Genomic DNA, 13,397 nt, shown 5'->3' on the forward strand with positions numbered 1-13,397 from the left:
TTATTGAATACAGAAAAATTGTAAGGTACTGTTCTGGAAATTTTGGAGGTAATGAACCATTCTTCCAATGTATAGCAAAATCTTTCTTTTAAATCCTTTCTATCGCTCGCATCGAGCAATTAACACTGCCATAGGAAACCACTGGGGAACGCTTTTGACGATATCAAAAGAGGTAACAGCGAAAAAAAAAATGCAATCCTGTCGATGGGAGATCTGCAGATATATTGGTTGTTATAGTGAAAGTTTACAGTATATGAAATAAATTACGTTCGTACACTTTTTTCCGTTCAAAAACGCTTTTGTCCAGAATTGTTTTTTAATTTGTTTCTAAAAGCACAAGCGCGCATATAACCACCTAAATTCACATCATTTCTCTACCCGCTTGCCTACCCTTGCACCTACTTTCGTTACATATCCGTTGAATTTCATATATTTAAACACTTTTCGCAACTTGAATGCATGGCCAACTCAAAGCAGAGTTCTGTTAGCATGCGGAAGTATACCTTATATAATTATGACGATATTGATTGAGCGAGGGAGCGAGCGAGTGAGTGCAACCAGCCAAGCATCCAACGCCTTCACGCAGGGCAAAAGGCCTGGATCTAGGTTACACAAGCGTCGACGACGTCCGGGAAAAAACGAGGCCCAAGCAGTGCAGCACCCTGGACAGTTATCTCAAGGAAGTTCCCAACTTCATCAGGACCATCCTGTGAGTAGCACGCACAAGCGTCGCCTGAATGGGTGGTCTGGACTCAACGGTGCGTTGTATTTAAACATTTTAGCGATACAACTTAGGGATGTTAAGCGATTAGGGATATTTAGCTCAATGTTTGAAATTTTGTTTTAAGAGAAAAAGGTCGGCATTCTTGACATAAACGCCGCATCTAGCTGACTATCGAATAGGAATTGCACTAAATCAAAGGAGAAAATAAACTACGTGCTGAAATCAGGAGCATGGTGAGACAATGTGCTGTTGAATTAGGTAGCGCGACAGTTCATACAGTGCATGTATGAACGCTCGAAACTATGCATAAGCGTCAGGAAAAAGTATCGTGTTCTGGCTACCATTCCGGTTGAGCAGCAGTTCCTCTGCTGTCGTCAGCACGCAGACCGCGCGATGTCCTGCCCTCTAGCTCAGCAATCCAGCGATAACAGAGCAAGCCTTCGTGCTCAGCCGCATTACATACTGTCTACCCTACTGCAACCTTAAGGCAAGCGAGGTAGAATCGGCTAATGCGACCATTCGAACGGTCTACAAAGCATTTCTAGGGTTTCCCAGATACACCAGAACCGATAAGCTACTCGAACTAGGCATGTACAACACACTAGAAGAGCTGATAATAGCTCATAAGGAAGCACAAATATTGAGGCTGTAAGCTTCTACTGCAGGCCGTATAGTACTATACAGGCTAGAGATAGAGCCGGTGTACGACTCTAGCTGTACGACACAATCAGAGAGCACAATCAGCTCCGTGACGCGCGGAACCTTTACCCTGCATCTCACCCAGACCTTACCAGGCAACAGGCCAGAAACCTACGTCGGGCCCAAACTGGGACAGTCATGACCCCCATTCTTCTGTCTAAAATTACCACACAACCCATCTATCCCAATTGCTTACATTGCAGTGGCATAGCAACAGACGAACACATCCTATGGGACTGTAAGGACAATCCACCTCCAAAAGACCTTCTACCGGCTCCCTCCCGGGAGGCCTGGCTAAAGCTCCTGAGGGAGCCTGACAAGAAAACGCAAGCCAGGCTTGCGGACTGGGTGGGAAAGGTCGGCCTCCCTTAGGGGGCCATGCATTCCACCCGATTGATCTTTTAGATCAATAAAGTTTCTCCAATCCAATAACATGGGAACCATGCTTTAAGAAATCTACTTTCACTTGCAATTTTTGTCGAGCAGTTTCATCAATCAGCGTGTATTACTTTTTTTTACCGGCGACAATCTTTCCTTCTGCAAACACAGCTATAAGTGTTTTACTAGTAATTAATGAAAACTTGCATGTTAACAAGTGAACTGAATCCTTAGAGTGACAGAAAAGCTAAGATAAACTTTAAGTGACTTTTGACAGCTCAGTAAATGCTCATTACACCACCGAAATGAAAAAAACGGTAATTCATCCATAAAAAAAAACGCCCCGAAGACTGCGTTCTAAAGTAAACCCTGAAAAAGCCCGCCTAATAATCAAAAAGACGAAACCGGAAAGTCCGACCAGCTTAAGTATAATAGTGCGTCTCAACAATTCTCCTTTTTCTAGGGCGCACGTCGTGTTCCGCGCCGCTTCAGTAAGACAGCAAACAGCAAAGCACTCAGCGGCCACGCCGGGCATCCGAGGCGGGCGGCCCCGTACATTAACACACTGCGAAGCTATAGGACTACACAATTTAGCTGCAGTCGTCACCTGAGCATGAATAGTAAGTGCAGGGTGTTTTCCAGGTCAATTATGCGGCAGTAAGGGTCGCCAGCTGTTCCATAAGCAACATATGTAACGTTAGCAAGACAACTGAACCACGAAATAAGCTCTTAGATGAGGGAACTTCAAAGCTAATGAACAGTAATTTCACTTTGAAGGCACGTAGACTGTCTTTTAGAAGTGTTATTCAACCTCAGTTGCGTCTCCTCTACAAGAGCTCATATGTTGGTTTTCTTGCTTGCGTTTCATTCGTGCTGACACTCAAGCGGTCAGCAGACGCTGGGCGCGCTGGCCTCGATGCCTTAGTAGTAAATTATGCTACCCCTTTCCGATTTTTTTTTTCTTCTTGCATTTTGTCAATTGCTCAGGCGACGCCAAATCACGACCCCTCCCCGTCCCTCCAGTCTTCGGGGCCCTGTCAGTCAGTACAGCGAACGATAAGACTGAATTGCTGTGCGATGTCAGTGCACGTTAAAGAACCCCAGGTGGTCGGAATTTCCGGAGCCCTCCACTACGGCGTCTCTCATAGCCTCAGTCGCTTTGGGACGTTAAACCCCAATAAACCATTTAACCTATAATGAAACGAAAAAAGTTATACCATTCCTGACGTAACATGTGCAGTGCCAGTACTGATAGCAGTCAGTCCTGACTTCCCCCCCCCCTCGCCACCTGAGATTACGCAGAGGTAGACTTACTGCTGTCGGACGAGATGCAGTCCGAAGTGTCTGCGGCACGGCGTGGCAGTCTTGGCACTCTGAGTCCTCGCTGGAGTTCGGCCATGCGCACTGTTGCATGCTCCGTATCTGTTAGAACAACGCTGTAGCGTAGGCGACTGTGCTCCCGATTCGTGCGAGTGTATGTATCGTGACGTATTGGTGACGGTAGTCCGGCAGTCAAGAAGACAACGAAAATGGCTCCCGAAAGAAACCTGCGCCCACAAAGAACTGAATGACTCAGCGGCGACGATAGCAACTAGCGTGCTCGGCTGTCGTCCGGCAGATAAGCTCACAACGAACTTTGAGATATGGCGTGCGGAGTAACCGCAATCGTCTAAAACAACGTAGAAACGGTTCCTCGTGGAAGTGATCATTTGAGATAAATCTTGTCGCGTCTCGCACCAAAAAAAAAAAAAAAGCTTTGCGGAGTGAACCTGTTACAGAGCTTTGCGTTAGCATATAGCAACAGTCCTCGTGTGGGGTATCTGGAGAAAAGTGAGAACAGATGATGGTTTATGGGAGGTTTCGCGTCCCAAATCGACTCAGGCTATGAGGGACGCCGTAGTGAAGGGCTCCGGAAATTTCGACCACCTGGGGTTCTTTAACGTGCACTGACATTGCACAGTACACGGGCCTCTATAGAATTTCACCTCCATCGAAATTCGACCGCCGCGGTCGGGATTGCGTCGTTCGGATCAGCAGTCGAGCGCCATAACCACTGAGCCACTTCGGCGGCAAGAATAGATGAGGTGCACGAAGTAGGCCACATTGATTCGGCCTGCACCACATACTGTGAGGCTGAATGCACATTACTGACCTGACGTGCAGCCTCTGTAAAAATAACAGCGATTCTGAGGCGTTTGGTGGGACTCCCCCTTGTTTTGCACGAGTTAGGACTAGAGTAGTTCTTGTGTTCGAGAGACCTGGAGCGTTGGCGGTACAAAACAAATCGCTCTGCGTGGCCTCATTTCCCCGTTAATTGAAGGATTGAGAGAAACGCCTGTCGCTGAATTTTAGTACACAGCCGTGACCAATAGGAGAAGGAACGAAGTTCTTGCGCAAAACAAATAATCTCCTGATAATTTCTCCGCTAAATATCGTATAGATTTTAGATAGCTTGGCTAGTTACGAAACAAAAAATTCACAGGGTCACCTAAATTACATTATGCGTTGGCAATGCGATATAGCATTAGAAGATCTAAATGCAATTGCTGGAGTAACGTCATTTCCGGCCTGGTGACGTCAATTCCCTCGAGTCAATGGAAATCATTAGGTCTCGAGACGTCACATCCCTTCAGACAACGGGAATCGTCTGGTTTGGTGACAATGAGGATTGTTTGATGTGGTGACGTTTTTAATGCTCTCGCATTAAAACTGCGCTTGTTCGACATAATCATGGAGTAATCAACAAATGCATGAACAAAGTTTGTTCCCTCTAATACCGCACACGACTGTACTGACCCCAGACACTCTCGTTCCCGCAACCGCAGGGGCGACCGGGATGCCCTGGAGCGAGTAGGTTACGAAGCCGGTCTGGACCAGGCCGCGGAGGGCGTGCTCTACAGCGAGATGCGGATCCCTCCGCAGCTCCTGGCCACGTCGAGCACCGTGCTACCATTGCAGGGATCGCCGGCAACGGCGACCACCGCCAGGGACGTGGTGGACGCCGCGCTTCGGGGTCTGCGACGCGCCGAGGACGAGACCGGCATAAAGCTCAGGCTGATCCTCACCTGCCTGCGAGGAACACCTGGTCAGCCACCACTTCCGACTTCCCCAGCAATTTATTCGTTTTTTGCTGCCTACCGAACATGAACATACGAATGAAAAACCCTACAATATATTTTTTTTTTTACTGAGAACAAAAATGATGTAGACTTGCCTTCAGTCTCCCTTGAAGTTCGGGCACTCGTAGGGGACCCACAAGTAGACTTCCGTTTCTCGGTGCTAACGTGTACCTGCAAAAAACGATGGCATGAATCTTGCAGGCTTGTACTGATATTTATTGCAAGGGTGCTTTCAAAGACTCGCTGTTGCCGCACAATGAGTTTTGTATACGCGCGCGGAAATCGTAGCGCTTGGACGATTTTTTTTTTTTTGGCAGCCCTAGCTGTTATAGCCCAGTTCCTCCATTTTCACGTCGTCGGTGTCGTCTGCCGTCCACACGCCATATTGCGCAGAAAAAAAAGAACTTTATGCATGCATACAAAGCTGCCGGCTCAGGTACGGCTACCCTATGACTGCTCTCTTCTAGACTCCACCCTGCAGCGAAGGCAAACATGAGTAGCCGAATTCAAGTAGGAGGCTCTAAACCAGACCGCGATGCAGAATAGCTTTCCCCTCAGCTACGAATCCGCTCAATCATTCAGAACTGTGTTTGCTCAGTGGCGGTTCAATGTCAATGGCATGTCATGAGCAGTCATTCATGACGTCACCAGCTAGCTTTGATCACTCCTCGTACCCTGAGGCCAAGCGGAGCGGCTGTAGAACTTATTGCACCTGTCGACATGGCAACGTCATTAGATCGAAGACTTGCAGGAATGAAATAATTGCAGGACTAATCTGAAGGTCTGAGGTTGAGCTAAGGAATGAACTGGAAGACAAATACGAGAAGGTCGTCGTCCTGCTTTTGAACATCGCCGTAACATTCTATTCATTGTAATATCACTCGTTTTGAAAACTTATTCCGTTCTAGTGGGTGCCTGAGCTTGTTTTCATTTCACGTTAAGTCCTGTGCGCAGTTGCCGACTGAAGTCCTAGCTGACATCAAGACAAGGAAGTGGACTAGAACAGCACATGTAACGAGCATAAAAGATGCTTCGAGAGGTAGAGGTGTTTGCCAAGGAAACACTGTGACGAGGGTGGTTGAGGCTCAGATAGAATGATAAAGTCAGAAGGTTTGCTGGGGTAGCATCGCCGTGGTTAGCGTGTTAACAAATAACGTAGCTATATCAACGGAATAAACATTCGTCGACCAGTACGGAACTTAACTGGCTAATTCACCTGCGTAGTACTGGAGCGCTGATGACGTGCTGTTTCACAGAGTGGTCGCCGGAGGTCCTGGAGCTGTGCCGGGAGTACAGCGGCCGAGGCGTGGTCGGCATCGACGTCTGCGGCGCGGTTGCGTTGAGGCGCGACGGCTCGGACGCGCCTTCGTCAACGGGAGAGTTCGGCGAGGAGGTCACCGACCCCATCATCGTCCAAACGTTTCAGGTGCGCATGTGCGTGGTTTTGAGTTGCCGTCCTCATGTTACGATGGTTTGGCTGAAAGAGTGAGGCCGAGAACCAATTGTACCGTTCTCTTGGACATTCTGCGAGACGCCACAAATTCACTATCATACCATACCATACCATACCATACCATACCATACCATACCATACCATACCATACCATACCATACCATACCATACCATACCATACCATACCATACCATACCATACCATACCATCTTTTCATTGGCTTCTTTCGCAGTGTCACCTGCCAGACATCCCCTTCCCCCTTTTGATCGACAAACTATTCACCCTTTTTCACCCTAGGTTACGCTTTAGGAGAAAATACACTAGTGTACAGGTGTTGACTTGTGAAAACTACGGCCTTTTAAACATAATTTAGCTCCTCTCCACAAGGTAGACAAAATCAACCATGCGTTTGGCGCATGATAGCCTTAGTCGCTTATGCGCCATAAAACACAACACTGTTATTAACGCGATAGCATTAGAAGGCCAACGGGGCCAAATTAATTTCGCCCATTGACTGGAGGGAAGTGACGTCACTATAACAGGGCATTCCCATTGGCTCGAGAGAAGTTACGCCATCAGAACGCAGCATTCCCATTGGCTGGAGGGAAATGATGTGACTTCCGGTTAAATCATCAACAGCTGCCAAAAAATAATGGAACTGGGTGTCCCTGCAAATTTTTTTCCTGTTCTTCTCTATCTATTCACTTTCTTGGCTGCTCTTGGCTTGTTCTCCGGTGCCGTCCACGTCAACCATTAAAGCCTTCCGGTTACGAGCCCCAACGGCTACGTAACAATATACTCTACACGACTTCGATCTCTCGCCTGACGCAGCGTGCCGCCGAATGCGGCGTGCACCGGACGGCGCACGCGGGCGAGGCCGGCCCACCGGCCACCGTTCTGCGCGCCGTGCACGAACTGCGAGCCGAGCGCATCGGTCACGGCTACCGGGCCGTCCTGCACGGAGGTCAGGCCTACGAGCGGGCGTTGGCCGCCAGGGTGCACTTCGAGTGCTGCCTCTCCAGCAGCATACTCACCGGCGCGGTCGACCGGAGCGCCGCCGAACACCCGGTGGTCAGGTACGTGACATAAAAGGGCAACTTCAGCACTTTTTTGAAAATTACGCGATATTCAAGGATTCAAATCTATATAGGCTGTAGGCAAAGCATGCCAAGTGTTATTGCACTAGCATTTGAAATAGTGACGTAATCGACGATTGAATTTTGCGCTTCTCCTCAATGAACCGAAGGAGTGCAGGGAAATGCAGCGTGACGTCACGGAAGGTATGATTTCAAATTATCGCTGTTCTCAGCCACACCCTGCCCTGACTCATTAGACGCTGCCAAACAACTCTGCAGGGTATGCCTTCGGTGGCATTGTTTTTTTTTCTTCAAAGCAGGCGTTTGTGCGTTGGAAATGTACCGATACCTTCGATGACGTCATCATGCACCTCCCACTTGGCGTTGTGCGCTGCGGAGAAGCTTGAAGGGCATCCGGATTTTAATCGGTGATTACTTCACTATTTCAAGTGCTAGCCCAAAACGACTTCGCATGCTTTACCTGCAAGTTTCACACATTCGAACCTTTTAAGCTCATTTATAAAACCTATGCAGTTTCCCTTTAAGCCGATTTACTGACAACGCTTGGAGGAAGGGGGGGGGGGGGGGGCGGGGGAAGCGGCTTGAAAGCTTTAATACGCACAGTGCTTTTTACAGCGACATCTGTTATGGCCACGTTTCTCGTTTATGCGGCGTCGGTGTAATACACAAAATGCAACGCGTCACGCCGATTGGTGAGAATGGAGTGACGTCCCGCACGCCGTCCTGGCAACGCGCCACACTGATTGGTTTATTGTTTTAGTACCAATAATAGCTAATCGGTCCGAACACAAAATTTTCAGTCGTGGCGACAGGAGTTGCATCCCTCCCTTCTTAAACTCTTCGCACCCTTTCTACTAATGTCATGCGGATGCCAGCCTTAAGCCCGACCCACATGGAGCGGTTTTCTCGCGGAAAACCTGCGTACGGCCGCCCGGCGGCGGCCGCTTGGCCGCCGGCGGCCGTTCGCCGCAGACCAAGCAGTGCTAGATACGTTCGCCCGGCGGTCAGCCGCTCACCGGAAGCGGCGAATGCGAGCTGTCAGCGCGGACCAATGAGTGCGCTCTCTTCCCGCATCTAGCTTCTGCCCGCGCGCGGCGACAAACATGGCGGCGCCTTTCGAAGCCGGACCCCTCGCTTCGGACTGAATTCTCGTTGTTGCTGCCTTTTTCACTGCGTTCACTGGCCGTAAATGGAGCACCGGTTTTTCGCTTCGTCTCACCTTGCCTATAATAAAACTTATAAGTGATAAATTTGCCTTATTGTTTTATTTAGAGTGACGATTCTCCCACTTCTAGGCTTAAGAGGAGAGCCGGTTAGTTTACAATAATGGTTCCTGTCCCGAGAACCAGATGGCGCTACTATAGGCTGTCTATTTTTGCGTCTCTGCTAGCAGCAGCTGCCGGTGGCTCGGCGCGCAGGGTGAAACCGAGTGGGGGTGGAGTGGAGAGGGGAGATAGCATACGCTGAACTAAATAGTGAGAATGCGCCCTCCAATAAACAATGGCTTTAGAGTAAGCTTACAAATCTTTTTTTTTTTGTTTTTGTCGGCAGCGGTTTGGCGGCAGCCGCCCGTTTTCCGCCTCTTGTGGTGCGGCACAGCGGCGGTGCGTCCGCGTTCCGCCGCGCCGCTCAAAATCCGCAGCGCAAGTTCGCTCCATGTGGGTCGCCCTTTACATCGATGGATGGAGAGGCGACCGTGCACAGCCGTCCGTGATGCACGGTCGCACCCGTGAGACACGCCTGTCCTAAGCCCATACCTACCCACTCCACACACCCGCCCCAATGTCCACACTTCGATCACCAGTTACAACGCCCAGCTACTCCAATATTCTCGGCAGAGGAACTCCTAGATGGAACTACCAGACACTTCAACTGGTATTGGCATTTTGTACCTTCTAAGTTGGGTAAACGATCGGTCAATAATGGCAGGAAGAAATGGAAGGAGGGCGGTCAGTGGAGTTTGTCAACAGAAAATTATTGACCCGGTTGCCCTCAACTGCAGCTCCTCGCGTTCTCGTGCTCTGACATACTGGCGACATCTATTGAATGGAGAGGTAAGTGTCGATCTCGGGACAACCACCGAGAACGGCCGCCGCACGCCCCGCGCTCCATTAGGCATGGAGCTCTTGTAGCTTCCGTGTCCGCCGGTGAATTTCAACATCGCACCACCAAGCGCCGCCCTTGCGCGTGATAGCAACCTACGGCCCTTGCTTTTAATACGGTGTTACCTGAACGCTTCCGAGTCCTGGGGGTATTTTGGGGAACGGCGCTTTCAATGTTTGACACATGCACTCCACTAAATACGTTTCTGAAAACGCAAAATTAAAGAGCCCGCTGGTTTATTCTGCATCGAAGGTTGGTATTCAGTAAATAAGTTCCCTGAAAATCCAATAGAAACTCGGCAGGAATATCTGAACCTGTAGGCCTGAAAGTTGCTTTCATGCAGAACAATAACAACAATAATCGTTTACTTACATATTCCGTCAAGACGTAGGCCACTGGATATGCGCGTAAAGGGTAAACAAAAATGAATGAAAAGAAGACAGCAATCGAAGATTCAGGAGCTGTCGGCGTGCACCTGCTGGCTGCTCTAGCAGGTGTAAGGCAGTTGACCGCGACTTGGACAACCATCATCCACCGTCATTGATATTTTGGCCCTCTAAGCAATATAGCTCGGCACCTATAGCTGGAGGGCCACCTTTCAAGGGCATTTGCGGCTTCTGATCTTGAACTGTACATCAATCTATCGAGCTCATCTTCCGAGATAATCGTGTTCAGCGTGACGTCAGATCATTGTTTACCGCAGGTTGCAGCGTGACGGGGCGAGCTTCTCGCTCAGCGTCGACGACCCCGTGATGACGCACACCACCCTCAAGGACGAGTACGAGCTGGGGATCAGCTTCGGGCTCACCCCCGAAGACCTGCTGCGATGTGTGAGTGAGCTGTAATTGTCTTAAACGCACCTCGATAAGGAAGCACGGAGTTGTTCTTACCTCGTTCCACCAAGAATTGAGGGGGGCACTTTGTTGACCTAAAGTGCGCTGAGGCGGAAGCCTTAAGCGCAATGTTGCTGCTTGTCTCACTGATGTGCGGATAAGATGTAAAGCTTCGCCTCTAAGAGTGGAACGCGACAGCATCTTGCAACGCTGCCAGGGAGTCCACAGAACGCCATCGCCCCGTTCGGCTGTACGCCTTGCTCGTCGGTAAATTGGTTTTTGAGGAAAGGGTATGTATTTGTATCGCCTATCTCGATGGACACCTGAACCTCGCCGCAACGGGGAGGAAGATGGGAGTGAACGATGACACCGTATTCACTAGACGAGCCTTTGTTCGTTCCAAACCATCGAGCTGGCATGGCGGAGTGGTTAGCGTGCTCGTCTCGCACTCCGGAAACCCTGGTTCGGCTCCCAACTCGACCAATTTCCTACTCGGTTTTATTTATTTATGCGGTCTGACTAGAAATGCTAATTAGGCTAATTGGTTAATTAACTAATTAACTAACATCACTCCCACTTAATTGGAGCATCACTATACCATCCCTTTAATTGGTTGCATGGTTACTAGCCAAAGTACAGTTGGCCCCGTTTGAAATTCGCGCACTGTGACGTCACGACCATTTCGACCAATCGAAAAGCGTGACATTTCTGTCGACAATGATTACGACGATGAGGCATTAAAGGCTTCCGCCTTAAAATGTGGCTTCGATGCCGCCATCCGCAAAGGCCACCGCCGGGCACCCGCCAGTGAAAATCCGCCTCCCAACTTAAGCCAGCTGGATAAGTAACCCATTAAGTGCATTGAGAAGCCCCGCCTCACAGTGTGTAAGGTCACTTCGTCTACCATGGTCAGCAAGGTCCTCCTAAATGCTGTAGAGGTCGAAAGAAAGCAGTCGATTAAAGGCATTGCCGTCTGCGTCTGCAGGTGTGGCATTTTTGGTAGCCAAGGCATCCCTGCTTCGATAAAATAAGGGGCAGTGCCAAATTGGGTAAAATATGCCTGGTTTTCAATTAAGATAAAAGTATGAGTATTTCAGTAATCTGCGGTCACGTGGGATGACGATCGTAGGCGCAGAGGCGCGAGCCATTTGTGGAGAAATTGGGTTGTGTGGGCAGCATGAGCACTAACCTTTTGTTGATGAAAAGTTGAACAGCCCAAGATAGCATGATCGTGTCAGCGAGAAAACGATGAGGTGTGGTATCATGAAGAAGGTGACTACTTGTGTAATCTGTTATTTAATCACAAATGAAGGATGGCAATGTCAGATCGCATAAAAGCAAGCGCGTTCACAACGTTGCAGCCATTAATCCTAGTGAATCCAGTATACGCGTACACAAGCGAACATGACAAAAGTCCAGCCAAGAAGCGGAGCTGGGTTCCACTGGGTTCGTTTCACCCACTGGTCAATACCTTCAACAGTCTAATTCACTGTTACGACACTGTTACAGTCTAATTCATTGTTATGCCAATTTTACATTGGAAGAACCTATGAGGAGCTCACATGGAACTCTCTGGACTCTGCGTGATGTGTCGCGCAGCACAGCATCGCGCTCGACTCGTACAGCTCTTGAATCAAAACTCGCCACAAGCACCATCATCATGGGCAGCTGAATTTAGCCTCATCGACATCATGAACCCGCCATGGCTTCAAAAAAACAGTTAAACGGAATGTGACCTAAATGGGTAGAACAGCATTGTTCGTGGCATACAAGTACCAGCGCTTATGAAGTGCTCTTTTGGCGCATGGATTATTTTATTTCTTAGGCACGCGCAACGTCGGCCTGAGAACCTCGCTTTTTCTCCCCTTCGAATTTAACATCTTCCGTTCTTTTCCTTTGTCAACAGAACCGGTCGGCCATATCCGCCTGCTTCTTACCTGCGAATGAAAAATGGGAACTCCAGCAGAAGTACGAACGGCTCACCAATGCAGAGACGGCAGCCGCGTAAAATTTTTCTCAGATTCAAAAACAAATAAATAGCAACGAAAGTGTTGAGGTTATTCATCGCTAGTGTCATATGTCTGCGTGCAGCGCCAAGCGCCTGCATAAATAAATCGTTCTAGTCCATGCCGCGATCAGCTTCGACTAAGCATCTGAACAACTCTTTGTAAGAAATCGCCGAAATTGCTTGTTATTACTGTGCAATAACTTCAGGTGTAATTAAGCGGCGTGACAATAGTGCCAGAGAAAGCGGTGCTTAGGTTAACGCTTTAATAGTGATGTCTGGATAGATTCAGTGCTTTCATGCTTGTCCCCTGTATAAACATCCCTGTTTTCTGACATTTATGGTTGTCACTGGCACGGTATGCTGACATTCTTGATTATTGAGGTCAGCATACCGCAGTGTGCCGACTTGCCATAAACTCACACAACCAAAATATCCCTGCAGAAGTACTAGGCTGTTTCTTTGCCGCTTGAGACAAATTGAATGCACTTAGAGACACCTGACATCATCTGCAAGGGCCGCTAGCATGTCTGTCAAGTTTGCGGTCGCCGTAGATATGTGCCAATCCTGCAATATATAGCATGCGACTCTGAGTATACCTGCGACATGAGGGTAGCAGGAAAGAGTGCATGACTAAAACAGTTAGACTTTGTGAAAACATCAACTGGTGCCACTACGGAGACGCTTAAGTGGTGCGCAACCTGGGACTGCTGCCGTGGGCTGTATACACGGATATCAAAAACTGTCTTGTGACAGGCAACAAAACTGAAGCTTACAAATTTATTAATGTGCAGAATCTTAAAAGGCGAGTGAGTCCAAGTTTCCTGTCAGTGACCCACATGAATCCCATTGGCTCGTAGCACAATGCGAAGACAGATTTGACTGAAGTCTTTCCCGCAGGTCACCGCAGTGACAGAAATAACTTTCTCAATAATGCTTTCTATCGGTAACACGCCACGTGAAAAAATACAAAACACAAATCAAGA

The 13,397-nt window shown here is 48.8% G+C and overlaps 1 protein-coding gene across 3 annotated transcripts in view; it reads left to right on the top strand.

Moving 5' to 3' along the window:
* LOC149366025 (adenosine deaminase-like) overlaps positions 1-12,442 on the top strand; it is a 31,299-nt gene extending 18,857 nt beyond the window's left edge. For all 3 annotated transcript variants that reach the window (XM_089550241.1, XM_089550285.1, XM_089550166.1), the window contains 6 exons: positions 587-709; positions 4,627-4,886; positions 6,177-6,346; positions 7,205-7,449; positions 10,277-10,403; positions 12,313-12,442. In XM_089550241.1, coding sequence (XP_089406367.1) covers positions 587-709; positions 4,627-4,886; positions 6,177-6,346; positions 7,205-7,449; positions 10,277-10,403; positions 12,313-12,414 — 1,027 coding nt within the window. In that variant the 3' untranslated portion in view covers positions 12,415-12,442. The remainder of the gene's footprint in view (positions 1-586; positions 710-4,626; positions 4,887-6,176; positions 6,347-7,204; positions 7,450-10,276; positions 10,404-12,312) is intronic.
* The last annotated feature ends 955 nt before the right edge of the window (positions 12,443-13,397 follow it).

The sequence above is a fragment of the Amblyomma mixtum genome, chromosome 1 (assembly GCF_055824585.1).
Source record: "Amblyomma mixtum isolate Tamu chromosome 1, ASM5582458v1, whole genome shotgun sequence".
Lineage (NCBI taxonomy): Eukaryota > Metazoa > Arthropoda > Arachnida > Ixodida > Ixodidae > Amblyomma > Amblyomma mixtum.